Source organism: Oncorhynchus nerka, linkage group LG5 (genome assembly GCF_034236695.1).
Source record: "Oncorhynchus nerka isolate Pitt River linkage group LG5, Oner_Uvic_2.0, whole genome shotgun sequence".
In the NCBI taxonomy this organism is placed as follows: domain Eukaryota; kingdom Metazoa; phylum Chordata; class Actinopteri; order Salmoniformes; family Salmonidae; genus Oncorhynchus; species Oncorhynchus nerka.
Genome location: NC_088400.1, coordinates 12434482 through 12461317, shown reverse-complemented (window position 1 = coordinate 12461317; position 26836 = coordinate 12434482). Strand labels below are relative to the sequence as shown.

The 26836-nt window shown below is 46.1% G+C and overlaps 1 protein-coding gene across 4 annotated transcripts in view; it reads right to left on the bottom strand.

The window, feature by feature from the left end:
- Positions 1-26836, bottom strand: part of LOC115115922 (glutamate receptor 3-like) — a 251277-nt gene that overhangs the window by 170459 nt on the left and 53982 nt on the right. For all 4 annotated transcript variants that reach the window (XM_065018373.1, XM_065018376.1, XM_065018374.1 and 1 more), the window contains exon 3: positions 3191-3430. In XM_065018373.1, the coding sequence (XP_064874445.1) occupies positions 3191-3430 (240 nt within the window). The remainder of the gene's footprint in view (positions 1-3190; positions 3431-26836) is intronic.

The window sequence follows — 26836 nt, the reverse complement described above, 5'->3', positions numbered from 1 at the left end:
GTTGACGCTGATCTTATATTCAGTAGTTCTTCTCGACTGTATGTAATGAAACCTAAGATGACCTGGGGTACTAATGTAAGAAATAACACGTAAAAAAACAAAAAACTGCATAGTTTCCTAGGAACGCGAAGCGAGGCGGCCATCTCTGGCCTGTGCATGCTTTGAGGACGTGGCTAGGGATGCCATCTGGGTCAGCAGCCTTGTGAGGGTTAACACGTTTAAATGTTTTACTCATGTCATTTTACGGAGAAGGCGAGGGGGAGGGGCTCATTTCTTGTTAGCGGGCCGCAGCGGTGCCACTGTATTATCCTCAAAGCGGGCAAAGACGTTGTTTAGTTTGTCTGGAAGTGTCGGTGTCTGTGACCTGGATGAATTTCTTTTTGTAGTCCTTGATTTTCTCTAGACCCTGCCACATATGTCTCGTGTCTGAGCCGTTGAATTGTGACACCACCTTGTCCCTGTACCGGGATTTCGCTTTGTTTGATTGCATTGCGGTGGGAATGACTACACTGATTATATTCCCAGACCTCTTTCCATGGTTAAATGCGGTGGATCATGCTTTCAGTTTTGAGCGAATGCTGCCATCCATCATGGTTTCTGGTTATGGTAGGTTTTAATAGTCACAGTGGGTACAACATCTCCAACGCAAATCTTTATAAACGTGCTCACTGAGTCAGCGGATAGGTATCGGGTGAGCAGAAGGACTTGAGTTCTTGTATGTTATGATTACACCATGAATCGTTAATCATAAATTATACACCTCCACCCTTCCTTTTGCCAGAGGGGTGTTTATCTCTGTTGGCGCAATGCACGGAGAAGCTTGGTGGCTGAACGATTCCAACAACATATCCCGAGAGAGCCATGTTTCCATGTAACAGAGAACGTTACAATCTCTGATGTCTCTCTGGAAGGCAGCCCTTGCTCGAATTTCATCTACCTTGTTGTCAAGAGACTGGACATGGGCTAGTAGTATACTCGGGAGCGGTGTGCGATACGCACCTCTACGGAGCCTGGCCAGGTGGCCGCTTCGTCTGCTCCTTCTGCAGCGTCGTTGCTTTGGATCGCCTATTGGAATTAGCTCCATTGTCCTGGGTGGTGGTCCAAACAGAGGATCCGCTTCGGGAAAGTCGTATTCCTGGTCGTAATGTTGGTAATGTTGGTAAGTTGATGTTGCCCTTATATCCATTAGTTCCCCCCGGCTGTATGTAATAAGACTTAAGATTTCATGGGGTAACAATGTAAGAAATAACACATAGAAAAACAAAATAGAGGGAATAGACATGATGCTACTGTCTAGAGGAGGGAATAGACATGATGCTACTGTCTAGAGGAGGGAATAGACATGATGCTACTGTCTAGAGGAGGGAATAGACATGATGCTACTGTCTAGAGGAGGGAATAGACATGATGCTACTGTCTAGAGGAGGGAATAGACATGATGCTACTGTCTAGAGGAGGGAATAGACATGATGCTACTGTCTAGAGGGAATAGACATGATGCTACTGTCTAGAGGGAATAGACATGATGCTACTGTCTAGAGGGAATAGACATGATACTACTGTCTAGAGGGAATAGACATGATGCTACATGATGCTACATGTTGGTATGTTGTCACAACACGTACACACACACACACACACACACACACACACACACCTAACATCTAAGAAACAGCACAATAACTCTTTATTAATACAAATAACTATCCCCTAAAGGTATAGAGCGTAGTTTCCACTCTGTAATATCAGCTCGACTGCAGCAACAACAGCTGTAGCACACAACTAATTTAAGATGAGAAACCAGCCAAAACTTACACCATGATTAAACAGAGATTAATCAACACATTAAGGCGGTGACATACTGCACCCAAAGCTTAGTTACAATGGCATACTGCACCCAAAGCTTAGTTACAATGGCATACTGCACCCAAAGCTTAGTTACAATGGCATACTGCACCCAAAGCTTAGTTGCAATGGCATACTGCACCCAAAGCTTAGTTACAACGGCATACTGCATCCAAAGCTTAGTTACAATGGCATACTGCATCCAAAGCTTAGTTACAATGGCATACTCCACCCAAAATTTAGTTACAATGGCATACTGCATCCAAAGCTTAGTTACAATGGCATACTGCATCCAAAGCTTAGTTACAATGGCATACTGCATCCAAAGCTTAGTTACAATGGCATACTGCATCTAAAGCTTAGTTACAATGGCATACTGCATCCAAATCTTAGTTACAATGGCATACTGCACCCAAAGCTTAGTTACAATGGCATACTGCACCCAAAGCTTATTTACAATGGCATACTGCACCCAAAGCTTAGTTACGGTGACATACTTCATCCAAAGCTTAGTTACAATGGCATACTGCATCCAAAGCTTAGTTACAATGGCATACTGCACCCAAAGCTTAGTTACAATGGCATACTGCATCCAAAGCTTAGTTACAATGGCATACTGCATCCAAAGCTTAGTTACAATGGCATACTGCACCCAAAGCTTAGTTACGGTGACATACTGCACCCAAAGCTTAGTTACGGTGACATACTGCATCCAAAGATTACTTACAATGACATACTGCATCCAAAGCTTACTTACGACATACTGCATCCAAAGATTACTTACAACAACATACATTTCTTCCATTTATAAAGAAGATGGAGTTTGTGAATGGCCTGTAGATTACAATACACAGTGCTTATAGAACGTCACCCACTTCCTTGTTTCAAGTAGGTAATGTTCCAGCACACTAGATCATGTACAGTATACTTTGTCGTTTTGGCCATGAATATTATCAACGTTGACAATGTCAACTGTTTCAAGGGCACCCCTAAGAGTGAATACTTAATACCCTCAACCAAACCATGTCAAAGTCTATGGTAGACCCAGCCTGTCAAACCTTACCTACCGCAGTCTGTATGGATGTTAAATTACGTAACAATATCTACTATTATCAATGATATTGCAGTCAAAAACTACTTCAAGAGCACCTACCTCTGTCTGTGTGTTTACCTCACACCCTGAACTATATCAAGGCCTGTGATGGCATGGCACCTACCTCTGTCTGTCTGTTTACCTCACAACCTGATCTACATCAAGGCCTGTGATGGCATGGCACCTACCTCTGTCTGTCTGTTTACCTCACAACCTGAACTATATCAAGGCCTGTGATGGCATGGCACCTACCTCTGTCAGTGTCGTAGAGGTAGACAAACTTTTGCCACTTGTAGTGTGACAGCAGGCTGAGGACGGCCCCACGCAGTGCAGGTCTCATCTGGATGACAAACTGCACCTCGTTGTCGGTGGGGTAACTGGGCGTGACGAAGGAGGTGTGCAGCGCACCACAGAATGACGTCAGGGTGTTCATAGACTTTTTATCGTAGAAGCCGAAGATGGCATAGACCCCTCGGGAGAACTGAGAGCAGACTGGAGAGAGAGGGAGAGAGGGAGGGAGGGAGGGGGGCGTTAGGATGCTTAAGAGAGACAACAAGATCAGACACACACCCACACAAATGTCAAGTGTTTGAAAACGCAAACATCTTCGGTAGCTACACTGTAGAAAATCTATAACAGCCAATTTGTGGAATGAGATCTTGCAGTAAGACCAGCATTGCTCTTCATCAGTAAGACCAGCATTACTCTTCATCAGTCAGCCTATCTGCATTGGATGACATTTATTCAGCTGGGGAAAACACTTGCATTTATTTGTAGATCTGTCATGTTCTCTGGTGAGACCTCAGAATCTGGCAGCAATAAAGACACCGACAATGTCGTAAATGGCACACTATTTAAAGTGCACTACTTTTGACCAGGTCTCATAGGGCTCTGTCAAAACTAGTGCACTACAAAGGGAAGAGGGAAACACACGTTTTAGTCAAGAACAGACCAGGGACTTTTGCAACTATTCTATTGGTTCCATTGCGCCAGGCAAGCTCAATCAAACCCAGATCAAGCATTTGAAATAATGTCAGATACTATTTGGTGAAGGTTTGGTGAAGGAACATGTGGCTGATGGTGTGGCTAACCTAATGTAGCACGCTTAGAAACACACCTCAGCTGGGTCCCCACTTCTGTTTATCAGGGGAAACAGAAGTCAGGTTAATAATACTGTATCCCTGAAAACAAGAAACATTCCGATTTCACTTATGACACGCTACCACTGTGTCATACACTTGAAAGAGATAGGCTTTCCATGTGTTCCAATTGGAAAATCAAGCTTTCTGATTGGCTAATAAAGTGCTCTGAACGTCTCCAAGCCTCTGGAATGATACAGATGGCTGAGCAGTGGAAACATCCAATCATATCTCCTGTTTTAATGGCATGTTGAACATTGGGGGTGTTAGAATGCAACAGCTAGAATGTACAACGCTGTAGTGGAGCAGGTCCCCATTCTCATCGACAGGGCTATAGTGGGGCAGGTCCCCATTCTCGTCGACGGGGCTGTAGTGGAACAGGTCCGCATTCTCATCGACGGGGCTGTGGTGGAGCAGGTCCGCATTCTCATTGACGGGGCTGTAGTGGAGCAGGTCCCCATTGTCAAACTGTTCCACTACAGTCGATGAGAGCTTCAAGTTCCTTAACTTCCACATTACCAACAAACTATCATGGTCCAAACACACCAAGACAGTCGTGAAGAGGACACGACTAAACCTATTCCACCTCAGGAGACTGAAAAGTTTTGGCATGGGTCCCTAGATCCTTCAAAGAATTTACAGCTACAACATTGAGAGCATCTGGTTGCATCACTGCCTGGTATGGCAACTGCTCGGCCTCGGACCGCAAGGCACTACAGAGGGTAGTGCGTATGGCCCAGTACATCACTGGGGCCAAGTTTCCTGCCATCCAGGACCTCTATACCAGGCAGTGTGAGAGGAAGGCCCTAAAAATTGTCAGAGACTCCATCCACCTTAGTCATAGACTGTTCTCTTTGCTACCGCACGGCAAGCGGTACCGGAGTGCCAAGTCTAGGTCCAAGAGAATTCTAAACAGCTTCTACCCTCAAGCCACAAGACAACTGAACATCCAATCAAATGGCTACCTGGACTATTTGTATTGCCCCCCCCCTCTTTTACGCTGCTGCTATGACCTTAATTACCTCATCTAACCAGTGCCCCCTGTATATAGCCCCCGCACATGGACTCTGTAACAGTACTGCCTGTATATAGCCCCCGCACATGGACTCTGTAACAGTACTCCCTGTATAAAGTCTGCACATGGACTCTGTAACAGTACTCCCTGTATATAGTCTCCACATTGACTCTGTAACAGTACTCCCTGTATACAGCCCCCGCACATGGACTCTGTAACAGTACTGCCTGTATACAGCCCCCGCACATGGACTCTGTAACAGTACTGCCTGTATATAGTCTCCACATTGACTCTGTACCAGTACTGCCTGTATATAGTCTCCACATTGACTCTGTACCAGTACTCCCTGTATATAGTCTCCACATCGACTCTGTACCAGTACTCCCTGTATATAGCCCCCGCACATGGACTCTGTAACAGTATTGCCTGTATATAGCCCCCGCACATGGACTCTGTACCAGTACTGCCTGTATATAGCCCCCGCACATGGACTCTGTAACAGTACTGCCTGTATATAGTCTCCACATTGACTCTGTAACAGTACTGCCTGTATATAGCCCCCGCACATGGACTCTATAACAGTATTGCCTGTATATAGTCTCCACATTGACTCTGTACCAGTACTGCCTGTATATAGTCTCCACATGGACTCTGTAACAGTTGAAGCTCGCATCCGCTACAAGACCATGGTGCTTGCCTACGGAGCTGTGAGGGGAACGGCACCTCACTACCTCCAGGCTCTGATCAGGCCCTACACCCAAACAAGGGCACTGCGTTCATCCACCTCTGGCCTGCTCGCCTCCCTACCACTGAGGAAGTACAGTTCCCGCTCAGCCCAGTCAAAACTGTTCGCTGCTCTGGCCCCCCAATGGTGGAACAAACTCCCTCACGACGCCAGGACAGCGGAGTCAATCACCACCTTCCGGAGACACCTGAAACCCCACCTCTTTAAGGAATACCTAGGATAGGATAAAGTAATCCTTCTCCCCCCCCCCCTTAAAAGACCTAGATGCACTATTGTAAAGTGGCTGTTCCACTGGATGTCATAAGGTGAAAGCACCAATTTGTAAGTCGCTCTGGATAAGAGCGTCTGCTAAATGACTTAAATGTAAATGTAAATGTACTGCCTGCACATGGACTCTGTAACTGTACTGCCTGTATATAGCCCCCGCACATGGACTCTGTAACAGTACTGCCTGTATATAGCCCCCGCACATGGACTCTGTAACAGTACTGCCTGTATACAGCCCCCGCACATGGACTCTGTAACAGTACTCCCTGTATATAGCCCCCGCACATGGACTCTGTAACAGTACTGCCTGTATATAGCCCCCGCACATGGACTCTGTACCAGTACTGCCTGTATATAGTCTCCACATTGACTCTGTACCAGTACTCCCTGTATATAGTCTCCACATTGACTCTGTACCAGTACTCCCTGTATATAGCCCCCGCACATGGACTCTGTAACAGTACTGCCTGTATATAGTCTCCACATTGACTCTGTACTGGTACCCCCTGTATATAGTCTCCACATTGACTCTGTAACAGTACTCCCTGTATATAGTCTCCACATTGACTCTGTACCAGTACTCCCTGTATATAGTCTCCACATTGACTCTGTACCAGTACTCCCTGTATATAGTCTCCACATTGACTCTGTACCAGTACTCCCTGTATATAGCCTCCACATTGACTCTGTACCAGTACTCCCTGTATATAGCCTCCACATTGACTCTGTACCAGTACTCCCTGTATATAGCCTCCACATTGACTCTGTACCAGTACTCCCTGTATATAGCCTCGCTATTATTGTTTTTTTGATGCTGCTCTTTAATTATTTGTTACTTTTATTTCTTTTGGGGAGGGGGTATGTTTCTTAAAACTGCATTGTGGGTTAAGTAAGCATTTCAGGTACCTGTTGTATTCGGCGCATGTGACAAATAAAATTTGATTTGATAATGCCTGAAGAAAATCTGAAGAGGCACGAAGTACGTGAGAATGGTAGGGGGGTGTTGTGTAGGGGTCTAGGCCCCCCTTCTAGATGTTGGAGAATTTTGCATCTGAAACGGCATTTTCCTGCAAATCTAAAGCCAAAATCAGTATGCATAATTCTAGGTAAAAAATATGTTCATTTTTCTACAGATCTAAGCAAACATCTTGAGAGACTAAATATGCCTCCCTTCATCTCTGCTGAACTGTGTAAAAGATTGAAATCAATGGGAGTCTTTATTCAGTGCATTTAGTAATTGCTTGCTTTTCTAAAGTCTACCAACCTTGCCAGCAGGAATGCCAGCTAAGATAGTTAGACAAGCTAGCTACTATAAGAGAGCATCCATTGATTGCACCATTGAGAGCACCATTGAGAGTACCATTGAGAGCACCATTGAGAGCATCCTGTCTGCTGTATCACTGCCTGATATGGCAACTGCACCGCCCACAACCACAAGGCTCTCCAGAGGGTGATGCGGCCAGCCCAACGCATCACCAGGGGGCACACTGCCTGCCCTCCAGGACTTCTACAGCACCCTGTGTCACAGGAAGGCCAAGAAGATCATCAAGGACCTCAGCCACCCGAGTCACGACCTGTTCACCCCGCTACCATCTGGAAGGCAGAAAGACAGTACAGGAGCATCAAAGCTGGGACCGAGGGACTGAAAAACTGCTTCTCTCACCAGGCCATTAGACTGTTATATAGTCACCACTAGCCAGCCTCCGCCCAGTCCTGCCCTGGACGTAGTCACTGTAACTAGCCGGCTACAACCCTGTACTCAACTATGCAACTTGGAGACTGCTGCCTTATGTACATAGTCATTGAACACGGGTCTCTTTAATAATGTTTACATACTGTTTTACCGACTTCATGTGTACACTGAGTATACAAAACATTTATTCCTAATATTGACCACACACACACATAGTCTTGTGCAGCTAACATTATGTGGGGATATAAGATTCAGTCCCATTCAAAATCCTATTTTCCCTAACCCTAAACCAAACCCTAACCCATACCCTTCCCCTAACCTTAATCCAAAAAGCTGAACTTAACCCTAAACCTAACCCTAACCCTAACCCATGCCCTTAACCTAACCTAACCTTAACCTAAAAACCTAAACTTAACCCTAGCTCCTATTCCCTAACTCCTAACCCTAACCTAATTATAACCTTAACCCTAAACCCCTTAGAAATAGCATGTGACCTTGTGGGGACCAACAAAATGTCCCGAGCCGGTCAAATGTGTTTGCTTACTATAACCCTAGTTAACAGTCTGTCCTGAAACCCTAGTTAACAGTCTGTCCTGTAAACCGGCCTGAAACCCTAGTTAACAGTCTGTCCTGAAACCCTAGTTAACAGTCTGTCCTGTAAACTGGCCTGAAACCCTAGTTAACAGTCTGTCCTGAAACCCTAGTTAACAGTCTGTCCTGTAAACTGGCCTGAAACCCTAGTTAACAGTCTGTCCTGTAAACTGGCCTGAAACCCTAGTTAACAGTCTGTCCTGTAAGGTCACTCACTAGCTAGGCTGAAGTTTCCTAAAGAACCCTCTCCATCCATCCAAATATTTGGGTGTCCATGTTCTCTCATGGTCTCATAACCAGAGGTTGCGTCCCAAATTGTACACTTTTCCATATATAATGCACTACTTTCTGACGAGAGTCTTACGGACCTTTGTCAAAAGGTAGTGCACTTTGTATGGAATAGGGTGCCATTTGGAATGCACACAGAGGCCTCTGTTGCCGCGGAAGGACGGACGAGGCCTCTGTTGCCGCGGAAGGACGGAAGAGGCCTCTGTTGCCGCGGAAGGACGGAAGAGGCCTCTGTTGCCGCGGAAGGACGGACGAGGCCTCTGTTGCCGCGGAAGGACGGAAGAGGCCTCTGTTGCCGCGGAAGGACGGAAGAGGCCTCTGTTGCCGCGGAAGGACGGAAGAGGCCTCTGTTGCCGCGGAAGGACGGAAGAGGCCTCTGTTGCCGCGGAAGGACGGAAGAGGCCTCTGTTGCCGCGGAAGGACGGAAGAGGCCTCTGTTGCCGCGGAAGGACGGAAGAGGCCTCTGTTGCCGCGGAAGGACGGAAGAGGCCTCTGTTGCCGCGGAAGGACGGAAGAGGCCTCTGTTGCCGCGGAAGGACGGAAGAGGCCTCTGTTGCCGCGGAAGGACGGAAGAGGCCTCTGTTGCCGCGGAAGGACGGAAGAGGCCTCTGTTGCCGCGGAAGGACGGAAGAGGCCTCTGTTGCCGCGGAAGGACGGAAGAGGCCTCTGTTGCCGCGGAAGGACGGAAGAGGCCTCTGTTGCCGCGGAAGGACGGAAGAGGCCTCTGTTGCCGCGGAAGGACGGAAGAGGCCTCTGTTGCCGCGGAAGGACGGAAGAGGCCTCTGTTGCCGCGGAAGGACGGAAGAGGCCTCTGTTGCCGCGGAAGGACGGAAGAGGCCTCTGTTGCCGCGGAAGGACGGAAGAGGCCTCTGTTGCCGCGGAAGGACGGAAGAGGCCTCTGTTGCCGCGGAAGGACGGAAGAGGCCTCTGTTGCCGCGGAAGGACGGAAGAGGCCTCTGTTGCCGCGGAAGGACGGAAGAGGCCTCTGTTGCCGCGGAAGGACGGAAGAGGCCTCTGTTGCCGCGGAAGGACGGAAGAGGCCTCTGTTGCCGCGGAAGGACGGAAGAGGCCTCTGTTGCCGCGGAAGGACGGAAGAGGCCTCTGTTGCCGCGGAAGGACGGAAGAGGCCTCTGTTGCCGCTGGAAGGACGGAAGAGGCCTCTGTTGCCGCGGAAGGACGGAAGAGGCCTCTGTTGCCGCGGAAGGACGGAAGAGGCCTCTGTTGCCGCGGAAGGACGGAAGAGGCCTCTGTTGCCGCGGAAGGACGGAAGAGGCCTCTGTTGCCGCGGAAGGACGGAAGAGGCCTCTGTTGCCGCGGAAGGACGGAAGAGGCCTCTGTTGCCGCGGAAGGACGGAAGAGGCCTCTGTTGCCGCGGAAGGACGGAAGAGGCCTCTGTTGCCGCGGAAGGACGGAAGAGGCCTCTGTTGCCGCGGAAGGACGGAAGAGGCCTCTGTTGCCGCGGAAGGACGGAAGAGGCCTCTGTTGCCGCGGAAGGACGGAAGAGGCCTCTGTTGCCGCGGAAGGACGGAAGAGGCCTCTGTTGCCGCGGAAGGACGGAAGAGGCCTCTGTTGCCGCGGAAGGACGGAAGAGGCCTCTGTTGCCGCGGAAGGACGGAAGAGGCCTCTGTTGCCGCGGAAGGACGGAAGAGGCCTCTGTTGCCGCGGAAGGACGGAAGAGGCCTCTGTTGCCGCGGAAGGACGGAAGAGGCCTCTGTTGCCGCGGAAGGACGGAAGAGGCCTCTGTTGCCGCGGAAGGACGGAAGAGGCCTCTGTTGCCGCGGAAGGACGGAAGAGGCCTCTGTTGCCGCGGAAGGACGGAAGAGGCCTCTGTTGCCGCGGAAGGACGGAATAGGCCTCTGTTGCCGTGGGAAAATGGAAGAGGCCTCTGTGTGCTGCTGTAAATGACACTGTTGATTGTATCTCTTTACTCACACAGACAGCGTCGTGAAGAAGGCGCAGCAGCGCCTCTTCAACCTCAGGAGGCTGAAGAAATTCGGCTTGTCACCAAAAGCACTCACAAACTTCTACAGATGCACAATCGAGAGCATCCTGGCGGGCTGTATCACCGCCTGGTACGGCAACTGCTCCGCCCTCAACCGTAAGGCTCTCCAGAGGGTAGTGAGGTCTGCACAACGCATCACCGGGGGAAAACTACCTGCCCTCCAGGACACCTACACCACCCGATGTTACAGGAAGGCCATAAAGATCATCAAGGACATCAACCACCCGAGCCACTGCCTGTTCACCCCGCTATCATCCAGAAGGCGAGGTCAGTACAGGTGCATCAAAGCTGGGACCGAGAGACTGAAAAACAGCTTCTATCTCAAGGCCATCAGACTGTTAAGCAGCCACCACTAACATTGAGTGGCTGCTGCCAACACACTGACATTGACACTGACCCAACTCCAGCCACTTTAATCATGGGAATTGATGGGAAATGATGTAAATATATCACTAGCCACTTTAAACAATGCTACCTTATATAATGTTACTTACCCTACATTATTCATCTCATATGCATACGTATATACTGTACTCTATATCATCGACTGCATCCTTATGTAATACATGTATCACTAGCCACTTTAACTATGCCACTTTGTTTACTTTGTCTACATACTCATCTCATATGTATATACTGTACTCGATACCATCTACTGTATGCTGCCCTGTACCATCACTCATTCATATATCCTTATGTACATATTCTTTATCCCCTTACAATGTGTATAAGACAGTAGTTTTGGAATTGTTAGTTAGATTACTTGTTGGTTATTACTGCATTGTCGGAACTAGAAGCACAAGCATTTCGCTACACTCGCACTAACATCTGCTAACCATGTGTATGTGACAAAATTTGATTTGATTTGATTTGGTTTGGTTCTCCTCTCGCTCTCTGTTTGCCCCCATGTCTCTCTCTCTTGTCCTGACTACGTTCCCTGCCTCTGTTTTCTCTTCCCCCAGTCCCATTGCCCTCCGCTCCCCCCTTTCTCTCCCTCCCTTCTCCCTCCCCCCTCCGCTCCCCCTTTCTCTCCCTCCCTTCTCCCTCCCCTCCGCTCCCCCTTTCTCTCCCTCCCTTCTCCCTCCCCTCCGCTCCCCCTTTCTCTCCCTCCCTTCTCCCTCCCCTCCGCTCCCCCTTTCTCTCCCTCCCTTCTCCCTCCCCCTCCGCTCCCCCCTTTCTCTCCCTCCCTTCTCCCTCCCCTCCCCTCCCCCTTTCTCTCCCTCCCTTCTCCCTCCCCCTCCGCTCCCCCCTTTCTCTCCCTCCCTTCTCCCTCCCCCTCCGCTCCCCCTTTCTCTCCCTCCCTTCTCCCTCCCCTCCGCTCCCCCTTTCAATTCAATTCAATTCAATTCAATTCAATTCAAGGGCTTTATTGGCATGGGAAACATGTGTTAACATTGCCAAAGCAAGTGAGGTAGATAATATATAAAGTGAATATATAAAGTGAAATAAACAATAAAAATTAACAGTAAACATTACACATACAGAAGTTTCAAAACAATAAAGACATTACAAATGTCATATTATATATATATACAGTGTTTTAACAATGTACAAATGGTAAAGGACACAAGATAAAATAAATAAGCATAAATATGGGTTGTATTTACAATGGTGTGTATTCTTCACAGGTTGCCCTTTTCTCATGGCAACAGGTCACACATCTTGCTGCTGTGATGGCACACTGTGGAATTTCACCTTTCTCTCCCTCCCTTCTCCCTCCCCCTCCGCTCCCCCTTTCTCTCCCTCCCTTCTCCCCCCCGCTCCCCCTTTCTCTCCCTCCCTTCTCCCTCCCCCTCCGCTCCCCCTTTCTCTCCCTCCCTTCTCCCTCCCCCTCCGCTCCCCCTTTCTCTCCCTCCCTTCTCCCTCCATCTCTCTGTTCTTCCAGACCTAAATCAGACTTGTCCCCTTTAAAGCCAGCAAAACTTGTCCCCTTTAAAGCCACCACACACACACACACACACACACACACACACACACACATTTACGCACACAGGGGTAGATAGCACATAAGTGCTTGGGGGGATTGAATTGGCTCATGCCATTTAGAGCTGTGAAGCGCTTCAAACCATTTTACTCAAATGCCAGCCCCTAAACTTCACCAACGCCTCGCCTCCCGTTGCCCAAGATGATGGCCATGACACTTAAAGAGATGAGATGAGATGACTTCATGCTGCCAGTCTGGATGAATTAAGATCGTCATAACTTGTTTAGGCCTTCATGCCGTGAAATTTACAATGATAAAAGTAATCAAGATACTATTGACAAAAGGAGGACGGACCGATATATTCATCTCATCTACAGCAAAGTCTATTTCCAGATTTACACAACATATAATATGCTTACAAAATGAATATTGTAACGGAATGATCATTGCCTGAGGAGGTTTTCCGCTGTATAACTCCTCATCAGACATGGTTGAAGGAAAAGGTACCGCCAGTCTCTCTGTGTGTATGTGTCTGTGTGCGGGTGTACGTATAGACTGTGGCGCACTGCACTACTGACAAAGCACCTTCTAATAAATCCCAGCCTGTGTGTGACTGGGAGTGTGTGTTTGACTGAAGTGTGTGTTTAATGTGATGGATGTGTGGTGGGTAGGGGGTCTGGCATGAAGACCCTCTCTCACAGAGCCTAGTTAATCTGGATCTTATGCAGTCAGAGCAGAGGCTGCGGCCCACTGATCCCCCTCTGTAGCTGGGAACAATCCTCTACTGCAACTATAACCACTCTGTAACTCGGGACAACCCTCTACTACCCCTATACATCCTCTGTAACTCGGGACAACCCTCTACTACCCCTATACCTCCTCTGTAACTCAGGACAACCCTCTACTGCCTCTAAACCTCCTCTGTAGCCGGGGACAACCCTCTACTACCCCTATACATCCTCTGTAACTCAGGACAACCCTCTACTGCCTCTAAACCTCCTCTGTAACTCAGGACAATCCTCTACTGCCCCTATATCTCCTCTGTAGACGGGGACAATCCTCTACTGCCCCTATATCTCCTCTGTAGACAGGGACAATCCTCTACTGCCTCTAAACCTCCTCTGTAGCTGAGTACAATCCTCTACTGCCTCTAAACCTCCTCTGTAGCTGGGGACAATCCTCTACTGCCCTATACCTCCTCTGTAGCCGGGGACAATCCTCTACTGCCCTATACCTCCTCTGTAGACAGGGACAATCCTCTACTGCCCTATACCTCCTCTGTAGCTGGGGACAATCCTCTATTGCCTCTAAACCTCCTCTCAGGGAGATATGGTCCTCCTTTGCCTGTGTCATAAATGGCACCCTATTCTATTTCTAGTGCACTGTGTCTATCTGGTAATATACACTGCATCCCTCTCATCTGACTCTCCTATTGGCCTTATGTCATCCTTTCTACTCCTCTCTCTGTTCTCCTCTCATTCTCTGTCCTCTTATTTCACCTCTCTACGTTCTGCATGATCCTCCTCTTCTCTTCTTTCTCGCCTCCTCTCAAGGGGGCTGAGCTCTATACGCCTCCTCCCCTACCTTCTTCTTCTTTACCCCTGGCTCTTCCATCTTCTCTTTCTCATCCCTCCTCCCCTACCTTCTTCTTCACTCCTGGCTCTTCCCTCCTCTCTTTCACATTCTTCCTCCCTTATCTTCTTCTTCCATACCCCTGGCTCTTCCATCCATCCTCCCTCTCCCATCCCTCCTCCTCTACCTTCTTCTTTACCCATGGCTCTTCCATCCTCCCTCTCCCATCCCTCCTCCCCTACCTTCTTCCGTACCCTAGGCTCTTCCCTCCTCTCTCTCCCATCCCTCCTCCCTCCTTCACTCACTCTTCTCGGCTGTGCAGGACATTCCACCACGATTACACTGCCACTTAGTCCAGAGAGTGCCCAATGAACTGTGTGTGCGTAAATGTGTGTGTGTGTGTGTGTGTGTGTGTGTGTGTGTGTGTGTGTGGCCAATGAACTGTCCCGTAGGTACTCAATAGACCTCCACTCATTTATTTTCCCTGGCTGCTTCCTTCCCTAAGAGATATCTTACCTGCCTGCCTAGTAAAGTCAATGTGCTCTGGGCTGCATCTGGACTATAAGACTGTTTAAATGGGCCTAGTGTGTCTCTAGTGCAAGGCTAAAGTGGGCTGTAAGCCTAAAATCAGATTTGAAAAATGTAACACTTTTATATATTTTTTTAATTTTACTGGGCAAATTCTTATTTACAATGACGGCCTAAACTGTCCAAACCCAGACAACACTGGGGCCAATTATGCGCCGCCCTATGGGACTCTCAATCACAGCCTTTTGTGATACAGCCTGTATTCGAATCAGGGTGTATGTAGTGACGCATCTAGCAGTGAGATGCAGTGTCTTAGATCGCTGCGCCACTTGCGAGGACTGAATATGATCACAAGACAAGACTAGACCACAGTCCTTATATTACTAGAGCTCATGTCTGACACCTGTTAAAAGAAGAACAAGGGGGATGTGAAAGCAGTTTCCCCCAAAATAAAGGCATGGCTATGTGATGGTTTCCCCCAAAATAAAGGCGTGGCTATGTGATGGTTTTCCCCCAAGTAAAGGTCTGGCTATGTGATGGTTTCCCCCCCAAGTAAAGGTCTGGCTATGTGATGGTTTTCCCCAAGTAAAGGACTGGCTATGTGATGGTTTTCCCCAAGTAAAGGTCTGGCTATGTGATGGTTTTCCCCTAAGTAAAGGTCTGGCTGTGTGATGGCTTTCCCCCAAGTAAAGGTCTGGCTATGTGATGGTTTTCCCCCAAAATAAAGGTCTGGCTATGTGATGGTTTTCCCCCAAGGAAAGGTCTGGCTATGTGATGGTTTTCCACCAAGTAAAGGTCTGGCTATGTGATGGTTTTCCCCAAAAATAAAGGTGTGGCTGTGTGATGGTTTTCCCCCAAGTAAAGGTCTGGCTATGTGATGGTTTTCTCCCAAGTAATGGTCTGGCTATGTGATGGTTTTCCCCAAAAATAAAGGCGTGGCTATGTGATGGTTTTCCCCCAAGTAAAGGTCTGGCTATGTGATGGTTTTCCCCCAAAATAAAGGCGTGGCTGTGTGATGGTTTTCCCCCAAGTAAAGGTCTGGCTATGTGATGGTTTTCCCCCAAGTAATGGTCTGGCTATGTGATGGTTTTCTCCCAAGTAATGGTCTGGCTATGTGATGGTTTTCCACCAAGTAAAGGTCTGGCTATGTGATGGTTTTCCACAAAGTAAAGGTCTGGCTATGTGATGGTTCCCCCCAAGTAAAGGTCTGGCTATGTGATGGTGTTCCCCCAAGTAAAGGTTCAGCTATGTGATGGTTTTCCCCAAAGTAAAGGTTCAGCAATGTGATGGTTTCCCCCAAAATAAAGGTCTGTCTATGTTATTGTTTTCCCAAAAATGAAGGTCTGGCTGTGTGATGGTTGCCATGATCAGCTAAACAATGGCCTTTGTCACACCCACATAACAAATCAGAGGTCTGATTCTCTGATGAGAAGGGAGGAGAACAAGAGAGGAGAAATGTCTGAAGAGGGATGCTGCTTTTTGACAGTAAATGTGAGATAGCATGGTTTGCTTCATAATAGTTCTGGAGAAAGGAAATCAATTTGCTTGGCCTTAATTGATACATGAGGCGTGGAACACACACATCAGCAGATATCTCTCTTCATGTGCATGACTGCCTCGACTGTGTGACGTTTCCTCGACAGTGAAGCCAAAACGGCAGACAATTAACCGCTATCTGCACCCTGTTAGAAGATAATGCACACAGACACACACACACACACACACACACACACACACACACACACACACACACACACACACACACACACACACACCCCTGCATCTTCAGAACACCAGATACAGATATCAAACAAACAATCTACAGCGAGGATGACATAATCTAGTGATTCCACTATTTGCTGCATTGCAGGGGAAAGCTAATGCTAAAGTTACAGTACTGTTGCAGGGGAAAGCTAATGCTAAAGTTACAGTACTGTTGCAGGGGGAAAGATAATGCTAACGTTACAGTACTGTTGCAGGGGGAAAGATAATGCTAACGTTGCAGTACTGTTGCAAGGAGGAAAGCTAATGCTAACGTTACAGTACTGTTGCAAGGAGGAAAGCTAATGCTAACATTACAGTACTGTTGCAAGGAGGAAAGCTAATGCTAACGTTATTCTGTAGTACTGTTGCAGGGAAAGCGCCAACGCTAAAGATACAATACTGTTGCAGGAGGAAAGCTAATGCTAACATTACAGTACTGTTGCAAGGAGGAAAGCTAATGCTAACGTTATTCTGTAGTACTGTTGCAGGGAAAGCGCATCAAGTATTCTCTCTGGTATACAATCTGGTTTCCGCTCAGGTTATGGATGATTCACTGCAACCTTACAGGTCTTCAATAAAGTCACCATTACCCTTGATTCTAAGCCATGTTGTGCTGCTATTTTTATTGACTTGGCCAAAGCTTTTGATACGGTAGAACATTCCATTCTTCTGGGCCGGCTAAGGAGTATTGGTGTCTGTGAGGGGTCTTTGGCCTGATTTGCTAACTACCTCACTCAAATAGTGCAGTGTATAAAGTCAGAAAATCTGCAGTCTCAGTCACTGCCTGTCACCAAGGGAGTACCCCAAGGCTCGATCCCAGGCCCCGTGCTCTTCTCAATTTACATAAACATAGCTCAGGTAGTAGGAAGCTCGCTCATCCATTTATATGCAGATGATACAGTCGTATAATCAGTTGGCCCCTCCCTGGATTATGTGTTGAACGATCTACAACAAATCTTTCTTAGTGTCCAACAAGCTTTCTCTGCCCTTAACCTTGTTCTGAACACCTCCAAAACAAAGGTCATGTGGTTTGGTAAGAAGAATGCCCCTCTCCCCACAGGTGTGATTACTACCTCTGAGGGTTTAGAGCTTGAGGTAGCCAGTCACCTCATGCAAGTACATGGGAGTATGGCTAGATGGTACACTGTCCTTCTCTCACTTGCTTTGGCAATGTTAAGATATGTTTCCCATGCCAATAAAGCCCCTTGAATTGAATTGAGAGAGCGTGTCAGCTGCAGCGGAGCACCCCTGGATGGAGAGCATGTTGTGGGTTAAGGACCTTGTTCAAGGGCCCAACAGTAGTGGAATGTTTTGAGGATGTGAACCCAGCAGATCAATTCCGCCTGTTTTTTTCTAGGGCTACCTACCTCAAGCTCAGTATGGGTTGTTGCCTGACTGGATCCAGACAATAAGAAAAAAAGGAGCAAAAACATGCATCCACTTTGATATTCTGGGGTATGGTGGGGTATGGTAGAGTATGGTGGGGTATGGTGGGGTATGGTGTGGTATGGTAGAGTATGGTGGGGTATGGTGGGGTATGGTGTGGTATGGTGGGGTATGGTAGAGTATGGTGGGGTATGGTAGAGTATGGTGGGGTATGGTAGAGTATGGTAGAGTATGGTGGGGTATGGTAGAGTATGGTGGGGTATGGTAGAGTATGGTGGGGTATGGTGGGGTATGGCGGAGTATGGTGTGGTATGGTGGAGTATGGTGTGGTATGGTGGGGTATGGTGTGGTATGGTGGAGTATGGTGGAGTATGGTGGAGTATTGTGTGTAGGCCAGCGACACATCTCTACTTAATCCATTGTAAATTCAGGTTGTAACACAACAACGTGAAATAATCAAGGGGTGAGCATACTTTCTAAAGGCAGTAAATGTTCATGCAGAACAGTTAAAACAAACAAAACGGGAATGTTTCCCTTCACTGAGTTCACTGTGTATATATATATACATATATATATAAAATAGTAAAGGGTTATTTCATCTCGTCCATAGAAACAAAATGTTCTATATACTGAAGCCCAAATAACTATTTCTCATAAGAGTGCAGTATTATCTCTACCAGACCTCTCCCCCCAATCTTTCTCTCTCTCGCACTCTCTCTCGCACTCTCTCGCGCACTCTCTCGCGCACTCGCACTCGCACTCTCGCACTCGCACTCTCGCACTCGCACTCTTTCTCTCTCTCGCACTCTCTCTCTCTCTCGCACTCCCTCTCTCTCTCTCTCTCACTCTCTCTCTCTCTCTCTCTCACTCTCTCTCTCTCGCACTCTCTCTCACTCTCTCTCACTCTCTCTCTCGCACTCTCTCTCTCTCTCTCTCTCGCACTCTCTCTCTCTCTCGCACTCTCTCTCTCTCTCGCACTCTCTCTCTCTCTCGCACTCTCTCTCTCTCTCGCACTCTCTCTCTCTCTCTCGCACTCTCTCTCTCTCTCGCACTCTCTCTCGCACTCTCTCTCACTCTCTCTCTCTCTCGCACTCTCTCTCTCTCTCGCTCTCTCTCTCTCTCGCACTCTCTCTCTCTCGCACTCTCTCTCTCTCGCACTCTCTCTCTCTCTCGCACTCTCTCTCTCTCTCGCACTCTCTCTCTCTCTCGCACTCTCTCTCTCTCTCGCACTCTCTCTCTCTCTCGCACTCTCTCTCTCTCTCGCACTCTCTCTCTCTCTCGCACTCTCTCTCTCTCTCGCACTCTCTCTCTCTCGCACTCTCTCTCTCTCGCACTCTCTCTCTCTCTCTCTCTCTCGCACTCTCTCTCTCTCGCACTCTCTCTCTCTCGCACTCTCTCTCTCTCTCTCGCACTCTCTCTCTCTCGCACTCTCTCTCTCTCGCGCTCTCTCTCTCGTGTGCTCTCTCTCTCGTGTGCTCCCTCTCTCACAGTCTCGCACTCTCTCTGTCTCTCTCTCGTGTGCTCCCTCTCTCTCGCGCCCACTCGCTCTCTTGGCTCCATGCCTTTCTGCACAGAATAATAAAATATGGCAAAGAGGAGGGAGGACGAGAGGAGAGGAGGAAGGGAGGTGAGGGGGGTGGTTGTTTAACCTTGAAAGCATTACTTAAATAAACCCCTCTCTCTCCTCTCTCTAACCTTGTCTCTCTCTATCCCCTGGTTAGGTATGTAGAGTCCAGTGCCATGTTTCATCTTATTAGTGCCTTCACTGAGACGGAGCTGCCTCCCTGAATGATAATGCTGGAAGGAACAGCGAGAGAGAGGGGATGGAGGAAGGAGGGTGATATAGGGAGAGAGAGCAGAGAGAGAGGGAGGGACGGAGAAAGAGTGAGAGGGAGGAAAGAGAGCGAGAGAGTGGTAGGAAGGAAGAGAGAGAAAAAGCAGAGAGAGAGCAATAGAGAAAACGATAGAGCAGAGAAAGACAAGGAACAAAGGGAGCAAAAGTTGTAAGCTAGAGAGAGATTTCATGTGGTACCACAGGGCCAGAACACATCAATCCTTCATCAGCCTGCTCCTTTTCCTGAAGTCATATGTATGTGAGGACACTTTGCATTTCTGAAGTCTCCCCTGCAGGCAGTTTACAGATGAGACTTTAACGGCTAGTGCAACTGCAAACAGCTATGGCTACAGCCAGAGCAGAATATAGCAGAATCTGCCCCTACCCATACCACAATACATCAGATATACATACTGATGGGCCTTTTAACAGGGGTGCTACGTAGCTATGGCTAGAGCTACCGCTACTGCAAAAATCTAACACTTCCCCTACAGAGCTGCATATAGGTAATACTACCACTACCCCTACAGAGAAGCATATAGATAACACTACCACTACAGAGCAGCATATAGATAACACTACCACTACCCCTATAGAGAAGCATATAGATAACACTACCACTACAGAGTAGCATATAGATAACACTTCCCCTACAGAGCTGCATATAGGTAATACTACCACTACCCCTACAGAGTAGCATATAGATAACACTACCACTACAGAGTAGCATATAGATAACACTACCACTACAGAGCAGCATATAGATAACACTAATCCTATAGAGAAGCATATAGATAACACTACCCCTACAGAGCAGCATATAGACAACACTACCCCTACAGAGCAGCATATAGATAACATTACCCCTACAGAGCAGCATATAGATAACACTACCCCTACAGAGCAGCATATAGATAACACTACCACTACCCCTATAGAGTAGCATATAGATAACAATACCACTACCCCTATAGAGAAGCATATAGATAACACTACCACTACAGAGTAGTACATAGATAACACTACCACTACCCCTACAGAGCAGCATATAGATAACACTACCACTACCCCTACAGAGCAGCATATAGATAACACTACCCTACAGAGTAGTACATAGATAACAATACCACTACCCCTATAGAGAAGCATATAGATAACACTACCACTACCGAGCAGCATTTAGATAACACTACCACTACAGAGCAGCATATAGATAACACTACCCCTACAGAGCAGCATATAGATAACACTACCCTACAGAGTAGTACATAGATAACAATACCACTACCCCTATAGAGAAGCATATAGATAACACTACCACTACCCCTACAGAGTAGCATATAGATAACACTACCACTACCCCTACAGAGAAGCATATAGATAACACTACCACTACCCCTATAGAGAAGCATATAGATAACACTACCACTACCACTATAGAGCAGCATATAGATAACACTACCACTACAGCATATAGATAACACTACCACTACAGAGTAGCATATAGATAACACTACCACTACAGAGTAGCATATAGATAACACTACCACTACCCCTACAGAGCAGCATATATACAACACTACCACTACAGAGCAGCATATAGATAACATTACCACTACAGAGTAGCATATAGATAACACTACCACTACAGAGCAGCATATAGATAACATTACCACTACAAAGTAGCATATAGATAACACTACCACTACAGAGCAGCATATAGATAACACTACCACTACAGAGCAGCATATAGATAACACTACCCCTACAGAGCAGCATATAGACAACACTACCACTAACCCTACAGAGCAGCATATAGATAACACTACCCCTACAGAGCAGCATATAGACAACACTACCACTAACCCTACAGAGCAGCATTTAGACAACACTACCACTACAGAGCAGCATATAGATAACACTACCACTACAGAGCAGCATATAGATAACACTACCCCTACAGAGCAGCATATAGATAACACTACCCCTACAGAGCAGCATATAGATAACACTACCACTACAGAGCAGCATATAGATAACACTACCACTACCCCTACAGAGCAGCATATAGATAACACTACCCCTACAGAGTAGCATATAGATAACACTACCACTACCCCTACAGAGTAGCATATAGATAACAATTCCACTACCCCTATAGAGAAGCATATAGATAACACTACCACTACAGAGTAGTACATAGATAACACTACCACTACCCCTACAGAGCAGCATATAGATAACACTACCACTACCCCTACAGAGTAGTACATAGATAACACTACCACTACCCCTATAGAGAAGCATATAGATACCACTACCACTACAGAGCAGCATTTAGATAACACTACCACTACAGAGCAGCATATAGATAACACTACCACTACCCCTATAGAGAAGCATATAGATAACACTACCACTACAGAGCAGCATATAGATAACACTACCACTACAGCATATAGATAACACTACCACTACAGAGTAGCATATAGATAACACTACCACTACCCCTATAGAGAAGCATATAGATAACACTACCACTACAGAGCAGCATATAGACAACACTACCACTACAGAGCAGCATATAGACAACACTACCACTACAGAGCAGCATATAGATAACATTACCACTACAGAGTAGCATATAGATAAAACTACCACTACCCCTACAGAGCAGCATATAGATATCTATATGCTACTCTGTAGTGGTAATGTTAACACTACCACTACCCCTACAGTGCAGCATATAGATAACACTACCACTACAGAGTAGTACATAGATAACACTACCACTACCCCTATAGAGAAGCATATAGATAACACTACCACTACCACTATAGAGCAGCATATAGATAACACTACCACTACAGCATATAGATAACACTACCACTACAGAGTAGCATATAGATAACACTACCACTACAGAGTAGCATATAGATAACACTACCACTACCCCTACAGAGCAGCATATATACAACACTACCACTACAGAGCAGCATATAGATAACATTACCACTACAGAGTAGCATATAGATAACACTACCACTACAGAGCAGCATATAGATAACATTACCACTACAAAGTAGCATATAGATAACACTACCACTACAGAGCAGCATATAGATAACACTACCACTACAGAGCAGCATATAGATAACACTACCCCTACAGAGCAGCATATAGACAACACTACCACTAACCCTACAGAGCAGCATATAGATAACACTACCCCTACAGAGCAGCATATAGACAACACTACCACTAACCCTACAGAGCAGCATTTAGACAACACTACCACTACAGAGCAGCATATAGATAACACTACCACTACAGAGCAGCATATAGATAACACTACCCCTACAGAGCAGCATATAGATAACACTACCCCTACAGAGCAGCATATAGATAACACTACCACTACAGAGCAGCATATAGATAACACTACCACTACCCCTACAGAGCAGCATATAGATAACACTACCCCTACAGAGTAGCATATAGATAACACTACCACTACCCCTACAGAGTAGCATATAGATAACAATTCCACTACCCCTATAGAGAAGCATATAGATAACACTACCACTACAGAGTAGTACATAGATAACACTACCACTACCCCTACAGAGCAGCATATAGATAACACTACCACTACCCCTACAGAGTAGTACATAGATAACACTACCACTACCCCTATAGAGAAGCATATAGATACCACTACCACTACAGAGCAGCATTTAGATAACACTACCACTACAGAGCAGCATATAGATAACACTACCACTACAGAGCAGCATATAGATAACACTACCACTACCCCTATAGAGAAGCATATAGATAACACTACCACTACAGAGCAGCATATAGATAACACTACCACTACAGCATATAGATAACACTACCACTACAGAGTAGCATATAGATAACACTACCACTACCCCTATAGAGAAGCATATAGATAACACTACCACTACAGAGCAGCATATAGACAACACTACCACTACAGAGCAGCATATAGATAACATTACCACTACAGAGTAGCATATAGATAAAACTACCACTACCCCTACAGAGCAGCATATAGATATCTATATGCTACTCTGTAGTGGTAATGTTAACACTACCACTACCCCTACAGTGCAGCATATAGATAACACTACCACTACAGAGTAGTACATAGATAACACTACCACTACCCCTATAGAGAAGCATATAGATAACACTACCACTACCACTATAGAGCAGCATATAGATAACACTACCACTACAGCATATAGATAACACTACCACTACAGAGTAGCATATAGATAACACTACCACTACAGAGTAGCATATAGATAACACTACCACTACCCCTACAGAGCAGCATATATACAACACTACCACTACAGAGCAGCATATAGATAACATTACCACTACAGAGTAGCATATAGATAACACTACCACTACAGAGCAGCATATAGATAACATTACCACTACAAAGTAGCATATAGATACCACTACCACTACAGAGCAGCATATAGATAACACTACCACTACAGAGCAGCATATAGATAACACTACCCCTACAGAGCAGCATATAGACAACACTACCACTAACCCTACAGAGCAGCATATAGATAACACTACCCCTACAGAGCAGCATATAGACAACACTACCACTAACCCTACAGAGCAGCATTTAGACAACACTACCACTACTACAGAGCAGCATATAGATAACACTACCACTACAGAGCAGCATTTAGATAACACTACCCCTACAGAGCAGCATATAGATAACACTACCACTACAGAGCAGCATATAGATAACACTACCACTACAGAGCAGCATATAGATAACACTACCACTACCCCTACAGAGCAGCATATAGATAACACTACCCCTACAGAGTAGCATATAGATAACACTACCACTACCCCTACAGAGTAGCATATAGATAACAATTCCACTACCCCTATAGAGAAGCATATAGATAACACTACCACTACAGAGTAGTACATAGATAACACTACCACTACCCCTACAGAGCAGCATATAGATAACACTACCACTACCCCTACAGAGTAGTACATAGATAACACTACCACTACCCCTATAGAGAAGCATATAGATACCACTACCACTACAGAGCAGCATTTAGATAACACTACCACTACAGAGCAGCATATAGATAACACTACCACTACAGAGCAGCATATAGATAACACTACCACTACCCCTATAGAGAAGCATATAGATAACACTACCACTACAGAGCAGCATATAGATAACACTACCACTACAGCATATAGATAACACTACCACTACAGAGTAGCATATAGATAACACTACCACTACCCCTATAGAGAAGCATATAGATAACACTACCACTACAGAGCAGCATATAGACAACACTACCACTACAGAGCAGCATATAGATAACATTACCACTACAGAGTAGCATATAGATAAAACTACCACTACCCCTACAGAGCAGCATATAGATATCTATATGCTACTCTGTAGTGGTAATGTTAACACTACCACTACCCCTACAGTGCAGCATATAGATAACACTACCACTACAGAGTAGTACATAGATAACACTACCACTACCCCTATAGAGAAGCATATAGATAACACTACCCCTACAGATCAGCATATAGATAACACTACCACTACCCCTACAGAGCAGCATATAGATAACACTACCACTACAGAGCAGCATATAGATAACACTACCACTACAGAGCAGCATATAGATAACACTACCCCTACAGAGCAGCATATAGACAACACTACCACTACCCCTACAGAGCAGCATATAGATAACACTACCACTACCCCTACAGAGTAGCATATAGATAACACTACCCCTACAGAGCAGCATATAGATAACACTACCACTACAGAGCAGCATATAGATAACACTACCACTACCCCTACAGAGCAGCATATAGATAACACTACCACTACAGAGTAGTACATAGATAACACTACCACTACCCCTATAGAGAAGCATATAGATAACACTACCACTACAGAGCAGCATATAGATAACACTACCACTACAGAGCAGCATATAGATAACACTACCACTACCCCTACAGAGCAGCATATAGATAACACTACCCCTACAGAGTAGCATATAGATAACACTACCACTACCCCTACAGAGCAGCATATAGATAACACTACCACTACCCCTACAGAGCAGCATATAGATAACACTACCCCTACAGAGTAGCATATAGATAACACTACCCCTACAGAGAAGCATATAGATAACACTACCCCTACAGAGCAGCATATAGATAACACTACCACTACCCCTATAGAGAAGCATATAGATAACACTACCACTACAGAGCAGCATATAGATAACATTACCACTACCCCTATAGAGAAGCATATAGATAACACTACCACTACAGAGCAGCATATAGATAACACTACCACTACAGCATATAGATAACACTACCACTACAGAGTAGCATATAGATAACACTACCACTACCACTACAGAGTAGCAAATAGATAACACTACCACTACAGAGTAGCATATAGATAACACTACCACTACCCCTACAGAGCAGCATATAGACAACACTACCACTACAGTGCAGCATATAGATAACATTACCACTACCCCTACAGAGCAGCATATAGATAACACTACCACTACAGAGTAGCATATAGATAACACTACCCCTACAGAGTAGCATATAGATAACACTACCACTACCCCTACAGAGAAGCATATAGATAACACTACCCCTACAGAGCAGCATATAGATAACACTACCACTACCCCTATAGAGAAGCATATAGATAACACTACCACTACAGAGCAGCATATAGATAACATTACCACTACCCCTATAGAGAAGCATATAGATAACACTACCACTACAGAGCAGCATATAGATAACACTACCACTACAGCATATAGATAACACTACCACTACAGAGTAGCATATAGATAACACTACCACTACCACTACAGAGTAGCAAATAGATAACACTACCACTACAGAGTAGCATATAGATAACACTACCACTACCCCTACAGAGCAGCATATAGACAACACTACCACTACAGTGCAGCATATAGATAACATTACCACTACCCCTACAGAGCAGCATATAGATAACACTACCACTACA